The 20,955-nt window shown below is 39.7% G+C and overlaps 1 protein-coding gene across 2 annotated transcripts in view; it reads left to right on the forward strand.

Annotated features, from left to right (window-relative positions):
- LOC137658331 (synergin gamma-like) overlaps nt 1–20,955 on the forward strand; it is a 108,411-nt gene that overhangs the window by 38,467 nt on the left and 48,989 nt on the right. For both annotated transcript variants that reach the window (XM_068393013.1, XM_068393005.1), the window contains exons 7-9: nt 7,505–8,638; nt 12,860–12,999; nt 17,147–17,245. In XM_068393013.1, the coding sequence (XP_068249114.1) occupies nt 7,505–8,638; nt 12,860–12,999; nt 17,147–17,245 (1,373 nt within the window). The remainder of the gene's footprint in view (nt 1–7,504; nt 8,639–12,859; nt 13,000–17,146; nt 17,246–20,955) is intronic.

Raw genomic sequence — 20,955 nt, forward strand, 5'->3', positions numbered from 1 at the left:
GCGAAGGGTGGGCTGGTCTGGAGACTTGAGTGTTCAGCTTGGTGAGATCTACTGTGATGCGAACTCCCTTCGCCTTTGGGACGACAACTAGAGGGTGGCACCATTCCGAAGGCTCGTCTCCACAAGGCTTGATGATACCCTGCTGGACCATAGAATCTAGTTCTATCTTGACAGGTTCGCGGAAAGCATAGGGAATCTGCCGTGGGGTGTGAATGGCGAAAGGAACAGCGTCCTCTTTAAGGTGAATTTTCATTGGAGGTCCTGCCATCGACCTCAGTGGAGCTGCTTTAAGGTCCTCCTTAGACACAAGCACATCAGGGAAGGTTCTAAGGAAATATTCTCGGGCCTCAGCAGGGGTCGAGTTGGCGTGGAGGGGTAGATCCTTACATCGGTTCACGTGGACGACCTGTAGGATGGGCCGTGGAAAGTCTGGCGGTATGATGGCCAACTCCTTGCAGTGTGCGTAGGACAGGAGTGGCATCTGGATACCTTCATGGACTTGGATCATGGCATGACAGGATCGGTTAGCCAAAGACAGAGTGGCCTTAAGGGTACCTAAAGCTGGTGTCATCTGTGATCCCTCTGCTGTGAGTGTCACTGAGGTGGCAGAACGTTGTAGCTCATCCCTGGTGATTTGAAGCAGTTCCAAGTGCTGTGGACCCATCACTGATACGTCAGCTCCTGTGTCTGGCAGCATCAGAATCTTGGATGTCTCACCATTGTAGGTGAGGTCGAGGGATACGGGTACCGGTGAAGGGCAAGTTGTTGTGGAAAGGGCCTCAACCTTGCGACAATTTGAAGGCCTGCTGGAGGGGGCGTGGCTTTGGGTGGGCTGCCCTGCTTGGCATTCATCTGCTGTCGGCAACATCTGTCGTAGTGACCCACTCGGCCACAGTGTCTATACGTGGCCTTGTTGGCAGGACACTTTGAAGTCTTCTTCCAGTGTCCCTTGCCGGCACAGTTTCCACATATGCTGTCAGCAGCTGGACACTTTTCTGTAGAGCCGTGCTTTTTTGTGCAGGAAAGGCATGAAGTGTCCCTGTTAAAGTTTGGGTGGGAAGTAGCACCTTTGCTGCCATGTCCTTTGGTTTTCTTGTAAGTAGAGACAGCACACAATTTAGAAGGAGGGGCACGTATGGCGGTGGTGGCTGTCCTTGTGGCCTCATAGGAGCGACATTCATTGACCATGGTGGCCAAAGAAGCTGAGGTGTCCAGGGCAATAAGTTTTTGTGTGAGCTCCTCATCTCTGACTCCCATGATGATGATCATCATCTTAAGCTGAGTTTCCTCACAAACTGCACACTGGCCAGGACAGACGTCGATTTCCTCTGCTACGTGCTTCAGTCTGACGTAGAACTCGCTGAAGCTTTCCCCTTCTCTCTGTTTGCAGGAAAGCAGGTCCCTGCGACGTAAAGCTTCATTTCGCAGGTTCTTCCTCGTGGCGACGTTGATCCTCCTCTCTCCGACGTGTAGCCAACTCGGCCTGTCGAGATTCCTCCAGGTACTTGATAAGGAGCCTTAACTCCCCACCTGTAGCTGTTGGAGGCGGTATAGTCAGGTGTGGTGAGAGTAAAGGCAGGGTTTCCATCGTTGAGAAGACTGGAGGGGTTCGACGGTCTGTTGGTGAGCCTGGGTGTGAAGGCAACTGGCGGTCTTCATTGTCCTGGTCATGTTGCATATCCCCAGACTCGTCTTTAAGAGGTAGTCGACATGACGAAACGTTTTCAGCTGTCACCCACAGTTTAAATGAAAAGATAAAAAGATAAAAGAGACTTTCTACCGTTTTTATTTTAAAAATTACTGTAAATAGAGTGGCAAATGGCAACGGGGGAGGAGCATGGGAGGGCTCCTGGGAGGTGGGGAGGAGCGACACTAGTGGTTTGGTTCATTTGATGTCCTGCTTGGACAAAGGTGTGAGGGATGGCTCCAACGAACTTGCTGCCTTGTTTACAGCTGGAATTCTCAAGAAAAGGGCCACGATGTGCTCTTTTCTCTCTGCAGGAGTGTCTCCCTACCAGAAAACGGGCCTTCTTTTCGCACCTTTGTCTAATACCTTATTTCCGCAGGAATTGGTAGGCGAGGTGGCTACTGCCCTCACGCAGAAGGCCACACATGACTTAGTTACTCATTCGACTAGGAAATTTTTGCCTCCGTCATTCTCCTCTCGTAAACCTAAGGAATCTTCTTCTGGGTTTCGACCTCAGTCCTTTCGTGGGAAGTCCTCTGAAAGAGGCTCTTTTAAACCAGAAGGAAGGAAGCCTAGAGGCAGAGGGGGCAAGTCCGGCCGAGGTAAAGTCTGACTGCCCTTTCCTTCAGACAGCAGTGGGTGCCAGGTTGACTCACTTCTGGGAGGCTTGGGAGAGGAATGGAGCGGACCCCTGGTCCGTCCAGGTGTTAAAGGAAGGCTACAAGATCCCCTTCCTGGCCAATCCTCCTTTAGTCACAGATCCAGTGGATCTTTCGCCCAAATACAGAGAGGGTCCCAAGAAGCAAGCCATGCTTCTGCAGACGTCTCTTTTATTAGAGAAGCAAGCAATAGAGGAAGTGCAGGATGTTACGTCTCCGGGGTTTTATAACCGCCTTTTTCTAGTACCCAAGAGTTCCGGGGGGTGGAGACTGGTTCTGGACGTAAGTGTGCTAAATGGTTACGTCCAGAACTCGACGTTCATTATGGAGACTCAGAAAACAGTTCTGGCAGCTGTGAGGAAGGACGATTGGATGGTCTCTATAGATCTTCAGGATGCCTATTTCCACCTTCCGATTCATCCCAGCTGCAGACGTTATCTGAGGTTCATGGACGGAAACAAGGTCTTCCAGTTCAGGGCTCTTTGTTTCGGACTCTACATGGCTCCTCTATTGTTCACCAAGATCATGCTGAACGTGGCAAGCATGCTGCATTCGAGGGGAATCAGGGCCTCTCTGTATCTGGACGATTGGCTGATAAGAGCCTCCTCAGCCGATTGTTGTTTGAAGGACCTCAAGATGACTTTGGATCTCTCCAGAGAACTGGGTCTCCTGGTGAGCTTGGAAAAATCACAACTGATTCCATCCCAGGAGATTCTTTATTTGGGGATGGAGATTCACAGTCGGAGTTTTCAGGCTTTTCCGTCGTCGGTGAGAATCCAAGCAGCCCTCCTAAAAGTCCAAACGTTCCTGAAGAGAGATCTTTGCTCCGTCAGAGATTGGATGAGCCTTCTGGGGACTCTCTCGTCGTTAGAGAAGTTCGTGACCCTGGGGAGGTTGTACTTGCGTCCTCTTCAGTTTCATCTCAACCGCCATTGGAAGAAAGGGGACAGCCTCGACAGGGATTGCATTCCCATCTCGGCTTCCATCAAGTCTCATCTTCAATGGTGGGACAACGAGCCCAGACTGAAAGAAGGCTTGTCTTTACTTCAGAGGAACTCAGACCTCGTGTTGTGTTCCTACGCCTCCAATTCGGGGTGGGGAGCCACTCTAGAGAAGCAGGAGCTTTTGGGGACTTGGACGGTGGAGCAAACCTCTCTCCACATCAATCAAAAGGAGCTTTTAGCTATTCATCTGGCTCTCATCGGCTTCGAAAAGCAGATCAGGGGCAAGGTGGTCCAAGTCAATGCAGACAGCACGACAGCTCTGGCCTATATTGTGAAACAAGGCGGGACCCACTCTTGGCCTCTATACGAGATTGCAAGACTGCTTCTCATCTGGGCGGAGGAAAGGAAGGTGACTCTTTTGACGCGGTTCATCCAGGGGGTCAACAATGTGAGCGCAGACAGACTCAGCAGGAAAGGTCAGGTTCTCAGAGTCAGGATGCCTGAAAACTTTAAATCATTCATTCATTCATTCTCTCCACAGAATGGATTCTGCACCCGGACATCTGCAAGAGTCTGTGGCGGTTATGGGGTCGACCTCTCGTGGATCTCTTTGCCACCGCGAAGACCAAACGGCTAGAGTGTTACTGCTCTCCGGTTCCAAACCCCGAAGCTTTGCACATAGACGCTTTTCTGATGAACTGGTCACACATGGAGGTTTATGCTTTCCCTCCGTTCAAGATCCTTTACAAAGTGACTCAGAAGTTCATTTCACACGAGGAGACCAGAATGACACTGATAGCTCCGTTCTGGCCGTCAAAGAGCTGGTTTCCAGAGGTACTGGAATGGATGGTGGATGTTCCGAGAAGCCTTCCCATGAGACCCGATTTTCTCAGACAACCTCACTTGGCCTGAAATCATCAAAACCTCCGAGCTCTACGTCTGACTGCCTTCAGACTATCGAAAAACTCGCTAGAGCTAGAGGATTTTCGAAGAAGGCAGCCAAGGCAATTGCAAGGGCAAGAAGGTCTTCAACCATCAAGGTGTATCAGTCCAAGTGGGAGTTGTTCAGGGAGTTGTGTAGAACTAACGCGATTTCCTCTTCCAGTACCTCGCTTTCCCAAATAGCAGATTTTTCTTGGACCTTAAAGTTAAGCATAACTTCTCGTCATCTACTATTAAAGGTTACAGGAGTATGTTGGCGACGGTTTTTCGACACAGGAACCTAGACCTTTCTAATAATAAAGATCTACGAGATTTACTTAGGTCTTTTGATATGACCAAGAAGATTCAAACAGCTCCCATCGCCTGGAATTTGGATGTCCTTAAATTTCTCATGAGTGACAGATTTGAGCCTTTACACTCGGCTTCATTTAAGGACTTAACCTTGAAAACCCTTTTTCTAGTTACCCTCGCCACTGCGAAAAGAGTTAGTGAAGTACACGCTTTAAGCAGGAACATTGGTTTTCGGAATGGGAGAGCCATTTGTTCTTTGCAACTGGGGTTCCTGGCCAAGAACGAAAACCCTTCTCAGCCATGGCCCAAATCCTTCGAGATTTCTAACCTTTCTGATTTGGCTGGCGGTGAATTGGAAATGGTTCTCTGTCCAGTTAGAGCGCTACGGCTTTATGTGGACAGGACTAAGAATCTGAGAGGTAACTCAGACGCTCTGTGGTGTGCAGTCCGGAAACCCTCGATGCCCATGTCTAAGAATGCCTTGTCTTTTTTCGTTAGATTGTTGATTCGGGAAGCTCATGCTCAGTGTGATGAGTCGGATCAGAGGCTCCTCAAAGTCAAGACACATGAAGTCAGAGCGGTAGCGACTTCAGTGGCCTTTAAACAGAACCGTTCTCTGCAAAGTCTGATGGATACAACATTTTGGAGAAGTAAGTCTGTTTTTGCATCCCATTATTTGAAGAATGTTCAGACTCGCTATGAGGACTTTTTTACGTTGGGTCCTTTTATAGCAGCAAATGCGATAGTAGGTGAATGATCTACCACTACGTTCCCTTTTTTCCTAATACCCCTTTTCTATCTCTTGGAACTCGTTTGTTATGGTTGTTTGTGGAGATTGGGCGTCAGTCTTCCGCAATCTTTGATTTGGTTAGGTGGTCAATTTGTTCCTTGAGTGCACCCGGAACAAGGGTATTGGTTGAGGTTCTGTCATGTTATAGGTGGTTGTACCGTTTGACAGCTCCTAGAGATTTTCAGCCCGAGTGGATTACTGGATCTCTTAAGGATAGCGGACGAAATGAGGCAGAGTATCATTGCTGTCAGCTTCCTTATCAGGTGAGAACTGCTTAAGTTTATTGTATGTAACCCTTAAGTGAATTTTCTATATGTAGCTGTCTCTGACCTGCCACCAAGGGGTGTCAATCAACTCTATTATATAACCAGCGGGTAAGTTCTATATTTAAAAATGATATTTTCATAATAAAATAAATTTTTGAATATACTTACCCGCTGGTTATATAAATTTAACACCCACCCTCCTCCCCTCTAGAGACTACCTATGGTATGGCTATGAGGCATGGAAGAACTGGAGTTGGTGTGTAGTTCCACCTGTTCTACCGCTAGGGTGCGGTTGGTACACCTGGCGTATCTTCGATAGCGCGAGATTTGAATTTCTGCCCTGGCGTCAGGGAACTTCAGCTCTTTTATATAACCAGCGGGTAAGTATATTCAAAAATTTATTTTATTATGAAAATATCATTTTTTGCAAGGACATACCGGTACGTCCATGGGGGTAAAGGGATGAGTTTTGTGAAACGTACCAGTACGTCCTTTGGGGGTAAAAGGGTTAATAGATGTGTAGTTAGTTCTATCAGTCTTGCCTTCTCCATCATAAGACTCCATACTACACAGTATTCTAGAAATTTTATCCTAGCTGCGACCAGATTGGGGACTGATCTTCCTAATCATACAGTTGAATCGGTGGAACTTCAGAAGTTCAAACTTGCTGGGATTTTTTTGTTTTGTTTAACAGGCTGACATGAGGCTGTTTTTATAGAGTATATATGACATATTGTGTTTAACATTATTACTGATCTTAAGATATCTTATATTTATTCATTACTTCTCAGATATCATTTATTTCCTCACTGGATTATATATCCAAAGTGTTTAAGGTTAAATGTTACGTCATAACTTCTTGGTGTAAAGTCATGGAAAACTTAATTTCTAAACTAAAAACCCATTGCTCCCACCAGGAAGATGTGGTGAGGTATAGAGTGCTTGCGCCATCTCCATCTGGATTTCTCATTTACCTGATAAAAGTATTAGTTGAAAAATCAAAACCACTGTGGGAACTTAGATTATTAGGGAACAATGTCCTCCTTAAAGAGCTGCTTACCATAGCTAAAGAGTCTTTTCTACATTTACATAGGAAAGTAGCCACTGAACAACTATAGTGAATTAGTTAACCTCTTGAGTAAAGAAGAATTGTATGGTAATCTAAGTGTTGTCAAATGTACCAGGACGGAGGAGAATGTGGAAAGAATAGGCCAGACTATTCAGTGTATGTGTAGGCAAAGAAAAAGTGAGCCGTAACCAGAGAGATGGATCCCAGGTTGTACTCTCTGGCCAGTCAAATGACACAAAACTCTTGCGGTAGTATCTCGACGGGTGGTTGGTGCTCTAACCAACCTACTACCTGTTGATATAAGAAGGTTTCAAATTCTAAGTGACATCAGTTAACTAAGGCAGCATTTGATATTTAGTGTTAATCCTTCAAGGTTTAGATATTGAGAATGTCAGTCTTGTCACATGGACTAGTGGTAATTGTGGCTTAAAGCATAAAAATATGGCTGTGCTGTGCCTTGTGATCCATATCCAATTCTCTTCATTTAAAAGATCTTTGCAATTCCTTCAACCTAGTAGTAATTCATTATGATAAAAAAAGTTTTTTTTTTCATGGATACAACCGGTAGGTTTTATTACGTAGCTTCACCTTGAACCAATGCTATGATAGTGATAAGAGTTATAGCCAGCCTTATCCTCTCATTAGGGAAACTCAGATTGCAGATTAGTTCCCTGTTTCTTTTTAAGAAACCATTATTTAACTAATGGGTCACTTTTTAGCAATATTACATATGTAAAATAGAGTAAAGGGTTTTGCCTATTTCCTTAAAAAGATGGCTGTATATTTTTTATATAATTGCTATGTACCTTTTCAGAGTGCTTTACATTTTAATATTTATTACTGTTTTACCTTTCAGAGTGGCCAGGCTATTACCAGCGCTGATGTTTTAAGTACAACAACTGAACCTGTTCTTCCCATCATAGATCATCCTGCTCTCTTGCCATTGGTACAAGATTATGTTCAACATAGACAGCAAATGCAACAACAGCACCAACAACTACATCAGCAACAGTCACAAGACCATACAGCTGAGGCTGGTTCTGGAACCGAACAATTACAAGAAGTAAATAATGATGATGATGAATTTGAGGATTTTGTGAGTGGTCCAACTGTTAGTGCCCCAAGTGGTTTAAATAGCTTTGAAAAAAATGTTTTTGAGACTGCGCCAGGATCTGTGACCAGCCATGCAAATGTGATGGCATCTGCTCAGTCTCTCACTGTAACTCCTACATTACCAACTCCTCAGTTGGGAAGTAAGCCCATCCCTCCTCCTATTGAGAAAATGAAGAAAATGAACCTTCCAGAAGTAGGGTTTTCCCCTGAACTCTCCCCTAGTACTAGCTTTGATCATGCACTCGATGATGACTTTGATGACTTTCAGAGTGCAGTCATGACGAACGTAGGGTCGTCTTCCTCTGTGGTACCTCAGACCAGTCGGTTTTCTTCAACAACAACGATGGAAGCTCCCAGTAGTAACATTTTACCTCAAGACAATTTAAGTAGTAATCTGAATAATTCTCAAGATAAATATGCAGTTTTTAGGGAACTGGAATTAAGTGGTGAAGATGCCGGTACAGGTAACACGAATTCTTTGCCACATGATATAGGAAGTAATGATGATAGCTTTGGTGATTTCTGTAGCAGTGAGCCTGCTAGTTTAACAATGGCTTCTTCCACGTTTCCACCTTTAATGACTAGTGCAGCTGGATCAGGAACAAGCAACACCACTCCTGTAAGCTTTGAAGTCTTCAGTACACCTCCTGAAGTACCGGAATCTTCTGTAGATGCACAATTTGAAGCTGATTTTGGAGTCTTCAACTCTGCACCCTCTCAACAACAGTGTAACTACGCTGACATCCACGAAGCTATGAAGCGTGTTGAAGAAGATCAGAAGCAGAAAGCCCAAGACAACTGGGCTGATCCCTTTGGTGAATTTGAGGAAGCGGGACGATCTGCAGCATCCATTGCACAACCGATACCGCAGCTGAATGTAATTATCATGTTTTAATGTTGCAAAGTTTAGATAACTGCGTATGAAATTGATATTGTAATTTTTGTAGCATAAATATTCTAGAACTCAATTATCTTGCATTGATATTTTCTAGCATATTAGTTACTGTTAAATTTTGTAACAATATTTTTTGTGGATTGAAAAGTTTTTTGTTTGTTCCTACACGAATACAAATCCTCGTTAATTAAGTGGGTTTATTCTATTGTTATTTTACTACGAGTAGAATTACAGAAATCATGGGATCCTGGGAACATTGTATGGTTGCCAGCAGCAAGCCCACGATGGGTAAGAGCGGATGAGACAGTGAGACGTGCATCTCTTTACTCCTGGTCGTCCTTCCAGTCAGACGTCTGTCTACGACCTTTGTCCACGCTATGCATCGCTTTGTAGGCTGTGCTTTTTCTTTTCCAGTGCATAAGTGATTATAAGTGTATCTCAAGTTGGTATAAGGACCCACCCTGATATGGAAGGTCACCATTATGGCTCCTTTGAGCTGAGTGGAGGTAGAACCCTCTCCTTTTTGTCCTGTGTATCGTGGTAAGATCTGTTCCTTTTCTTCTCTTGTGAATTTTGCAGGGATTGGCTACCCCCTCAATATGAGATATATAAGAGCTGCCGGAAGAAGGATAATAGGGATCGCTCCCCTTCTGCTTCTTCTACCGAGAGCAAGAAGCAAAAGTCTTCTGTTTCAAATCCTGATTGTTTCAAATCCTGATCTTTCCCTTTCAGACCCTTTCTATAGGGGTTTTTCCGAGACTCCAATATCTAAGGATGATCACCATGTTTTTCTGTATGAAGATATTGTAGCTGTGTTAAACCCTGTCGTGATTAGTCGCACAGATCCTTTGGCTTCAGATATTATCCAGCTAGAGCAAGAGACTTTACAAGTTACGTTAGTTTGCCATTTTATATAAACCTTAACAAGTAGGTCTTCATCACTCCCCACTTGTGGGCTTAACATGGAAGATCATCTCTTTTATTTCAGATATTGTGGCTCGGGGAGTTTTCTCTTCCACAATGCTAGAGCTCTCCCCATTCAGAATTTTGAAAGTAGTGCCTGAAAGTACACCACCTTGGACTCTGTGCTGAGAAGCGACTGATCAACCTATTTCCCCATGTACAGAAGCAGCTTTATTGAAAGGAGCGTACTACTCTTCTATTTGTACTCATAAAGAGCATAACCTCCCTTTAACTCCCCGAGAACCAATCGGCAAGTCTTCTCGTCAGAAAGAAGCAACCAGATTCTCCCCATGGAAGACCACTTCTTTTTCAGATAATTCAGTTAGACCTCATAAGGATTTACATGTTTGGTCATATCGTCCAAGTGCAAGGGTGCATCCGCAGACCCACAAATGAGTTCCCTACTCTCTTTACCAAACAAATACAGAAAAGTAGTTTTTATGTCATCTGTCAAGGAATTTGTAAACAAGTTTTAGCATGTGTTCCCAAGTAATAGACGCATTAACTGAACTCTCGGCATGATATCTTGCTCACAAGTGGAATGCAAGGGCTCTATTTCACGAGTAATTACAACTCTTATTGATGTGTCATGAACTACTGTAGTTTTCCATCTTCATTAGCTTGACTTGTACCTATTCAAGTCCCTCTAGAAATGATAGTACCAAATTATCCATAACTATGCTTGTCTAGATCAGTAAAACTAGCGTCAAAAGAATTTAAACCGAAGCCAAAACAGGTACAAAATTATTAACGGAAAAGGACAGCTGAACCGTACCTGCCATTTCTTCATATTACACCAACTATGGACTACTTTATCAGGACCAACCTTCTCGTAAAGGGACAAAGATCGGACTCCTTGCCATATTATTTTGCACCCAGATATGGACGCTTTTGGTGGGATACACCGGAAAGGTCCTATTTTTCACAGGTTTCAAGTTCAGAGAAGGAGGCAAAGCTCTCTCTGTCTCTCTCTTCCCCTCCTCGATATGATAGAATCTCAGCTCATTTTAACCAGAACCTTTTGTGTTCGGCTTCTATTGCCTCATGTCATACTCAAGGCGCTAGACGAGAGAGGAAGGACATTCGAGAAAGATTGAAGAACTTGCAAACTTTTTCAAAACACAAGCAGAGTACTTGCAGGTTAAGACAGAGTAGTAGACCTTTCATTCCAGAACTTATTACAATAGAGGACTCTCCTGAACAAGTAACAGAGGCGGTGATAGATATCTTCGGAGTTCATCCTTAGAGGTACTGACATAGGCTCAGGGAAAGCTTCCCACTTTTTTAAAGTAATGAGCCTGGTTTGGCCGTATAGACAGGCTTGGTGCTCTGCTGAACACCCAAATAACAGGTTGACACTGTATGATTGACACACACTCCCCAGAGCCTTAGAATATGTGCATTTTCCTTACATTCAGAGAATGCAATTCAGGAAACTTTTACGGAAGCATATGAATAAAATGGAGTTTTGATATAATAATGTGATTAAGGAAGAAAGTACATCTAAATCTAAAGATTCTTCTATGATGCGTACTATTACTCCTGGTTTTCAATATAGATTTTCCTTTGTAATTAAAGCTAGAGTTAAAGTGGTTTTAAAGAAAAGCTATAAGCCTTCAACCTTTGGTTAGTGCTTTTCCTTTAAAGCCTAAAAGATGGTGTGTATAGTATAGATGATTTTCCCTCTTAGAATGTAAATTCAGATATTTTAATTATTCCTAAGGTCATAATCAAACCTACGAAGTACTCTCTTATAGAGGATGAGAAGTTTTCCCTTCTTCCTAAAGGATTCAATGAATTACGAAAGATTTCATTAGAACCCTGGAAAGGAATTTTCTAATTTGATCTATAAATGGACAACAGAAGTTTAAAGGGATTTAACTGACATTTTAGAATATTTTGAATTTCTAGATCATGGCCTGTCCAATTCATCTTTAGAACAAACACAAATGTCTTTTACATGTAAATTTGAAAGAAGATTGATTGGTTCTTTATAAGGTAGAAATTTTTCCTAAGCTCAAAAACACATCAATGTTTGCTCTTATGGTTATTTAATTTTGTAAGTTTTTCATGTTGCACAGATTTGACTTTCCATTTCTTAAAAATCTCTTGGGCTTTTTACTTTTTATCAATCTTTTTCCATAAATGAGTATAGTGGCAGAGATAGTTTTGAGAGTGATATATTTTTTTTTTCATAAAAAACTAGCTTCTATCAGGACAATAACATATCACAAAGTAGGGGCAGACTATCTCATTTCCATTGTTTTGGGTCTGCTTCTGCCTTAACTAAAGCTGATGGTGATGATAAGAGAGGATTACCAGTTCCCTTTCAAATTCTAAGGCCGTTATTCATTGTACTAAAAGTCCTCTCATTTGTAGCTCTATATCCAGAAAAGACGAAGATTTTACAGGAGGAAATATCTGCATTAGTATTGAAAAAAAAAAAACATAGTTCTGGTTCCTTTGTAGTTTCTTGTACCGAAAGCTTTAGGAGGTTGAAGAACAGTTCGAGACATTTCTAATCTCAATCTCCCATTTATAAGCTGGTTTATCATAGAACCCCCTTCTTTATTTTTATCTTCATTTCAAAAAGTAGATTGGATATTTATAATCCACCTATCAGACACTTCAAGTTCCTGTTTACTCAGGTTAATTAAATTCATCTGGCTCATATTTCAAAGCAGACATATAAATTCTGTTGCTTAGATTTTGATTTAAGCATGGATGCTAAAGTCTTCACAAGATGAGCTCCATTAGCAAAGAGGTTACATCCAAGATTAAGAGTCTTTTATGTAGACTATTGGTTAATTCTCAACAGCATTTAAGATTCTCTTCTTTAAGACCAAAAATGTTTGTTGAACCAGTTATAGAAAATTGGAATTTTAAGAAGTCTTATCTGATTCCAAATCAATCTGTTATTTATCTTGGAAATAACAGTAACCTCAGATCTTAAGGGGGTTGCCTTTTCCACTGGATAAAAGAATTCAAAACTCTCTGCTATGAACTTTACCTCAAGTCTATTCTTGGAAGAAGTTTAAAATGCAGTACAGCAGCATTGGGCTTCTCTGTTTGCTATGTTTGCTAATATTGTTAATTATACTGTAGAATTTAAAAGAAAAGAAAGCTAGTTCAAGGTAGCATGCATAGGTTAAATGATTTGATTTTGAAGATGTATGTTTTAGTTTGTAGATGTTAGCCACCTAATCAAAGAATATTTTATAATAAGTTGTCCTCTTTCAGATGGAGAATAATGCAGATGATGATGATTTTGGTGACTTCATGGGACCTGATGGTGGTTTAGCTGAACAAGATACTCTTTCATTTGGACAACCTTTCCCGAAACTGTCTGAGGCACTTGGAGAAACCCAGTCGGTTGCAAGGTAAGTTTTGTTTTCTTAAGATATTAATTATTTGAAGTTACTGTGATAATGATAATCAGTTGTTCTCTTGCATGAGGGTACACTTGGGTACTATTCTATCAGTTTCCTTACTGGGCTATTTTCTCTGTTGGAGTCGTTTGGCTTATAGCATCCTGCTTTTCCTATTAGGGTTGTAGCTTAGCAAGTAATAATAATAATAGTAATAATAATAATAGATGACTGTTATAGCTTGACTATGAAGGTGTTCCTATGGTGGGCTTGAAGCAGGAGAACAATCTATAGTAAGATAGTGTATGTCACAGTGTGTGTAGCGGCATCATCTTGCATATGAGCATGGGAAGCCCCCCGCTCATATGCCACATTTAGAATGGGGCAAGGGGAACCCATATACAGGAAGCACACCTTAAATTTTACCTCAATGTTGGGGGGGAACAAAAAAATTATTAATTTTTTATACAAGTTCGGAAATTACTAATTTATACAGAAATAGAGAGAAAAAGAAAGAAAAGACCGGTAAGGATGTGGAGCGAGGGCGGAGAAAGAAGGCAAGCTGGTGAGCTATGGATATGTAGCAGTAGTGGGAGAATTCATTTAAAACCCTGTGCTCTACCCTATTGTCCATTTCTCACTGTTTCAATATAGTTATCCGATATGTCAAATTGAGTTTGAATATCAACATGGTTAAGTTTCACTAGACTCTTATAAACCTTTCAGTAGGAAATTTTTGAAACATCTCATTACTCAACTGTAATTAGTAACAATTAACAAAGAATGCACACTGACACATGTACACACTTTAGATAGATGTAAAATGTATGATTTTTATCACATGTTTGTTATATATTTAAGTGAAGGGGCTTTCATCATAACTTTATATGAAAACTTTTATGAGGGAGAGAAAGCTATGTAAATCTTTGCCTGCTAGTTTGTGTATTTGCTATTTTTATTTTATTACTAGTGTATGAAAAATTTATAAACGTCAGACAATAACTAAATAGGCCGAAAGCATAAGATTTGATCATCAAAATAGATAGAAATATATTACATTAACCAGTGTTGTTTATGTGTGTGCATTGGTACATGTAGCTTATAAATGTGTGTGCAGGTAATTAAATAACCCCGAATTATGATTATGTCCTTATGGTCCTGAGTGGTGAGGTATAAAATTATCCTTCAAATATTTTTTTCGATGAAAAAAAATAAGATTTATAAACAATAAAGCTCATTTGAAGTAATCCCAAAATATTGTCTCAAGGGTGAAGAGTTGCACTCCTTAATGGACAAAAGGTTTGTATAAAAGTAGAAATAAATAATAAATTTTGATTTTCATTTTTCCCATGTATATAAACCAGTCCTTTGAATTAGATTTTACATCTCAGACATAATGACAAAAGTAGCTATTCGGTGACAGGTTGGTGGCTGGGGCTTTTACCTCATGTCATCTGTTGTTAGTTAACTATGTTGTTAATGACTTGATAGTTATTCCAGCCGTACTCGGGTTTGTATAGTGAGGAAAATGCAAATTACCTTTAAGAATTTTTATCTTATTTTCTTTTTAGCCCAGAATATCCTTTATTGAAAGGAGAACAGCGCTATTACTCAACTTTCACATTTTTTATAAAATACTGTTTTTTTTTTTTTTTGTTTTTTTTTACCTGGCTGAAAGTTTCAAATTCTTCCCTTGGGATGGTCAGTAAATTCCCTAGAACTACTGTATATGTCAATAGTTATAGAAAGTATAGAAGACACCAAACATAGATGTTTCCTACCTTTAATCTAAAGATAGACATTTTGTACACTAATGTAGGACTCCCTAGCGTGGGCAGGGGACGCCACACATCAAGATTTCTGGTAGTTGGGTAATGCCAGGATGATTCATAGTTACTGTATTGGTTTCAGAGGGGATTATTCACGAATCCGTTATTTCCAGTCGAGGGGATATTTCTCTTGAATTTATCTTGTAGGATAAATCTTCAGAGATGACCTAATTTCCATCTTATGCACCAAGACCCTGACATGCTTCAACTGATCACTTGCAGAATTTCCTCCATCTCCTGAAAACAAAGGGGTTTTGTGCACTACAGATTCTCAATTTTAGCTTCCAGAAGACATCTATCCAGCTTTCTGTATAAAAAACCATGAAATTCTCATTCTACTTGGTGTATGTTTAAGGGTATTTCAACAACTATCACCTGATTAGATTGTATTAGAATTTTAGCTTTTTTGCAGTACACACAAGGAATTCTGTGCACTGTTATTAAAGGTTATTGGCCATTGTACAATTCAGTTTTTATTATACTGAATTAGACCTGTGTACTTACTTTGTAATCAAGGAAGTGATTATTTGCCTTATTATCTAGAAGCTAGTCAATCTTTGTACTTACTTTGTAATCAAGGAAGTGATTATTTGCCTTATTATCTAGAAGCTAGTCAATCTTTGTACTTACTTTGTAATCAAGGAAGTGATTATTTGCCTTATTATCTAGAAGCTAGTCAATCTTTGTACTTACTTTGTAATCAAGGAAGTGATTATTTGCCTTATTATCTAGAAGCTAGTCAAATTTAAATCCATTCTGTGGAATCTTAGTGTAAATGTTAAAGTTTTTGAGGGAATTTCAATATGAACTTACGGATTGAATTGATTTAGAAGAATTAATTGTTAAAACTCCTTTGTTACCTCGCTTTATCTAGAAAGCATGGAATATGCTCTTTCTGATTAAGTATGTTTCATTATTGAAGATAGTTTTGTTTCTCTACTAGATTTTACAATTAAAGTTACTTTCAGCTTATATGGTTTGCATCCATTTTACTGTTCCATATGAATTCTTAGATAGTGAGGCTGTAGATAGAGTAAATATCTGACTTTTGTCCAAAAATTGTCCTTTTTACATAATGTCATTGTTATTGCACATGCTCATTTGTAGGAGTCCATCCATCCCCTGTAAGGGCTCATGATAATTGTGAATCAACTGCTTCTTTTGATTCAGTTGAGAATTTGTTTGGAAAATAGTGGTTAGTGTTGCACAGTGGCAATTTACTGTAATTCAGTTTAATTAATTTTTACCTAGTGTCCATTTTTCCATGATAATTGTGGTTTGATTCCATCGTTTTAGAATGGGATGTAATCCGTTAAGTGAATTGTGTTGTTAGTTTGTAATAATTTTAGTTAAATTTTTTTCTGTTCAACTTGATTTGAATATACGCATCCAAAGAGATGGTAGTAATGGAACTTTGTCAAAAGGTAGGATTAATGTTATTTTCCTTCGTTTTGTGGTGATTGGGCATCAAGAGATTTACATTGGGCAGACATTAATATGTCTCATTCAAAATTACAAGAATTTATGGTCTGGAATTTTCTCCTAAAGTAATATTTCTGACTGTGGAATGTTTGATCTAAGTTGAGATCAATCTTTTTTTGCTTGATTTTCTGATAGTCTTGTTGTTATAACTTTTTGTAGATTCCCACTATCCCTCATATTAAGTCGATGAGATAGTTGGCTAAATGAGCTTCAGAAAGATTTATTATAATAGACAATTTTTATAACACAATTTTGATAACAAAATAGATTATTTCAATACTCTTCTAAAATTCATATCTCCCCACCTTGTTCTGAAATTGTACACTACATTTAGAGATCATGTTGATTATATGCGGGTGCAATATATCTGCTTGGAGATAGCCTTGGGTGTCTGGTGTTGCAGAGAGAGGAATATCGTACAGAAAGGACAGAACTGTTTTTATTTTGATTTTGAGTAGCTCTTTCTTCATGAGAGATACTGAATTTGGGAATCCCTTTTCCACTGTTAGTGTTTTAAATTATGTTTATAATCTTATATGAGCAACAAATAGAATACGATTTAGTTTGAAAGGTGATACCTCTTCCTGGCACCATCCCTTGTATCGAGCGATGTGACATGCATTAGGGAGAAATATCATGGTTTAATATTATTCTGGGTAAGCTTAAGCTCGACAAAAAAATAATGCAATGAACGTAGTAGTAAACATTGAAATAATTTTATAAAGAAAATTAAGATTTTGTGAGTGCTGATACTTCCAGACATCTGGTATTATTATAGATATGTAAAATTTGTCCAAATAAATGGATAGGTGAATCCTTAAAATTAATGATTCTCATTACTTTTATAGTTTGGAACTTCCTGGGTTGGAGATGACTGTTGGTTTGCAAGCTTCCGAAAGTAGAGGATCGGGTTCTGGTCAATCTCCTGATTTATTCTTGCAGCCAAGGTAAGAAAATTGAGATTGTTATAAATGATTACCTGCAGGTTAGGTCACCTATTTCTTTTTATTGAGATCTTTACAGGTGTTGAAAAATCATCACTTTGATACAATTTAGAAAGGTAACAAAATGGCAAAATTTGCTTTTGAAATTATATGCCTATATTTTGAAGAATCATACCTCCAGGCTACATTGGTCTTGTTATTCATTTTAGTGTTAAAATGCTCATTTTATATCTACAGTACTTGGTTATATGTTGTCAGAAGCAGGTGTTTTTAGGATGACATATATATCTTGATTTAAGTTATCTGATGTTAAGTAAAAGAAAAAATGTTAAGTCAGGTTCTATTTTAAGTGTTAAAACTTTCTATCACACAAACATATTCTGATATCTATAACAAATCAGTTGCCTAGTCTAAGTTTTAATTCAATCTACTTCTCTGGAGTTTATAATTATTGTCAAGGATTTGAGAATTTATGTACTAAGTATATGTTGGTTGTGGGTAATAAAGGTAGGGGTATTCTTGTAATTCTTTTTTTGCAGAGAAGAGCGATTTGCAGCCCATCAAGATCTAAATCTTTCATAAATTTTTTTACTTGTTTAGATGGAACTTCTTAGGCTATGGTAGGAGTTGTGAATGTGGTGATTAAATGTAGGAAATAATGGTATTCCTCTATGGTTGGGACAGTATCTGATCATCAGAAAGTCCTGGTTTTCTTCCTTTGTTTTGGGTCCTGTATTAGATATTGATAGGATTGATGTTAATAGTACCCACAGTTCTTCTTATGAGCCAATGGCTACTAAGTCTCTTGAATTTCCATCTTCAAGGCTTTGTTTCGTAATGGTGAGAGGCCATTAGGATTCCCCTCTAGAAGGCATTGTGCCCAAATGAAAGGGAAATTTATTCTCTCTTTTATCTGACTTTGGAAAGACTCCAACCAGGTAAGTGGATAAGTTCTGTGGTATAGGAGGCCTATCGAATACTTTGTCTGGCCTCCAAATCCAAGAAATCAGTAACTTTCCCTAAATATATATACAGTTCAATAAAGCCTCAGTTTTTGAAGATAGAGATTGGCAAGCATCTAGATAATGTAGAAAGGTTATTTAGGTTGGTTCAAATTAAGGAAATTTTGAGTAACAAGAATTAGTTTGGATAGTTTGTCGAGATTTTACTTTGTTTTATGCGAAACTAGTCTTATCAAATATCTGGGAGTAAACTTATTCTCTTCAGAGATTTTTACTTTTATAAACCTATAGTTGTCACACTAGATAAGGCTAATCTAAGAGGTAATGTTAGTTTTTAAAAAGGCTCATGTGTTCATTTTATCATGAACTAGTTGGATGTTAACATTATTATGAGATAGATATCTTGATAGAGTGCAGGCCTTGTAAAGTGATTTTTAGTGTGGGAAGACTATTTTTAAATCCTTACATAATTTCAAAACTAATTATTTCGGTGAACCTCCCCTGATGTTCATATTGTGTCTTCTCCAGAAGCTGTTAAATCGACCCTTACCCGTAAAATTTAAAAGTTTTCCCATTTTCCTTCCCTTCAATAATCATATGGCCTTAGTGAAACAAAAAATTTTAGCGGTAAGTGGTAACAGTCGTGTCAGTTTTGATCAAAACCTTTCCAGATTTTTTGCTTATTACTGTGCATTAAGATGTCTTGTCCTGGTATTGTTAGTAACTACTACCTGTACATGGAGTTTGCACTGGTATTCTTTCTGGAAGTTTATTATCCACATTCCCTTAGTGTATTGTGTTGGAGACAATACTGTGATTCAAATAACCGTTCTGAAAATTGCATTTCCTCACAGTACATCTAATTGTTGAGCAGGGGAGTGTGGGAAAATGGAATTGATATTACAAGCAATAGATTTGGCATGAGAACTTTTATCCCCATAAATCAAAATCAACCTCTGGCCACCTAAATATATGGCATACTGTCTACAAATTTGCATATTGTCCATATAATGATTATGAATTCAGATTTTGCCATTCTTGTTGTCATTAAGAGATAAACTGAACCCATTATTCCAATATGGCCACCATAAGATATAAATGTATATATCTCGGGATAGATACCATTATGTTTTGTGTATCCGACAATTTTAGCAAGTGCAGCTGCAGAGAGCTGTGCAGTCAAGTAGTGTTTCCACTTGCATGGCATTCCTTCTTGCGGCCATACTTTTCAATTCTTGGCAAGATTTTTCTACTACTGGCAAATTTCTTCATTACTGAAACCAGGCACCATCAATGTGTTGTCATCCCCAGTGTGTTGGATAGGATGCAAAACTGAATGATAATTCTAAAGACTGGCTTTAAATGTGCCTTGCTTGAAACGAATCTCTTGCAGTGCTCTCTAAGAGCAGCCCTTGTAGGGGGGATGCAATCATAAACTCTTTGCTTCATTACTAAGAGATTAAGTTGAGCCTCATATACCTCTTTATGTGAACTGCTTTTGTTGTATATTAGCACCACGGACACTTCAACGATTTGTAGGTCTTCATCTTCTACAACTGGTGGTATGGAACTTAGTTTAGTAAGGTGCCTGAGGCATGCTGAAACACAATCTGTTGGCCATCCAAACTTTTCTTCTTTCATTAAAAAAAAACTGTTACACCCTCGAAATGCCTGGAAAAAGGGAAGAGCTGAGGCTTTTGGTCCCCTGGCTGCTGCAGTTTCATGGATAGGTAACCACCTCAATGTTTTTCCTCTTCCAAATTGATTCCATAGTTTGTCCAAACCAGATTCTTTTCCTGCAAGAACATATGGCTTGGCAAGGAAAAAAGAGGGGTGGGGTCCGTATCAAATAACCGGGAAGGGTTTCACTGGGCGTCACAGGCCTCTTCCCAGAAATAGATTTTTCCTTCGTCAAAATCCCTTTTCTGGGGCGGCCTGTGACGGCCGGTGAGAATGTACCAGAGAATGCCTTCCAAGCCCAATAAATTAATAACATAATAAGGAGAAAACAAACACCATGTAAGGCAATAATATAATACTGTAAGTAAACATAAATCATAAACTAGCCATAGGCATAGGGGATGTAATGCTAAAATAATATGAGGACCAGGGATCACCTGAGTGTCCCGTCGTAAAAGGTATCAACCTTACATGTCTAAGCATATCTAAACTTTACAGGAATGGTAATTACAATAACAGTTAAATCATAACAATTAAACATGGCAAAATAACTTAGGGCTAACGAACCACCCAGGAGAGTGGCGACGTGGTGTGAGAGGTGGTCAGGAGGGAGGAGAGAAGAGATGGAATAAAGAAATAATCAGAGATTAATGGGGGGAGATAAGACTCCCCGCTGCAACCGTAGGGTATTTAAGGGCCTGTAAGTTCTTTAGATAGTGGCGTTTGAAAACCATAGGAGATTTCCAACCCGTGTATTTTTTAAGGTCATCAAAGTTCATGTTCTGGATGTAATTGATAGAGGTAGCTATTGACCGTATATCATGAGCATGGGGAAATGATTCCGGGTTAGCATGTTTAATGAAGTAGAGGATTTGTTGTCTGATACCTTGAATGGTCATAGTACCACCTTGTTCCCTGATAAATAAGGGGCCAGACGAGCGGGTGGCAGATCTAGCTAAAAAGGTCCTGAGAGTAGTGACTGGACACAGCGAAGGATCCTGGGGAAGAGAGATGATCTTCCAAGGGGACCACCTATTTTGCGGGTCCTCATTTTTAGCTAGGAAAGCTCTG

Source organism: Palaemon carinicauda, chromosome 1 (assembly GCF_036898095.1).
Source record: "Palaemon carinicauda isolate YSFRI2023 chromosome 1, ASM3689809v2, whole genome shotgun sequence".
NCBI classification, from domain to species: Eukaryota; Metazoa; Arthropoda; class Malacostraca; order Decapoda; family Palaemonidae; genus Palaemon; species Palaemon carinicauda.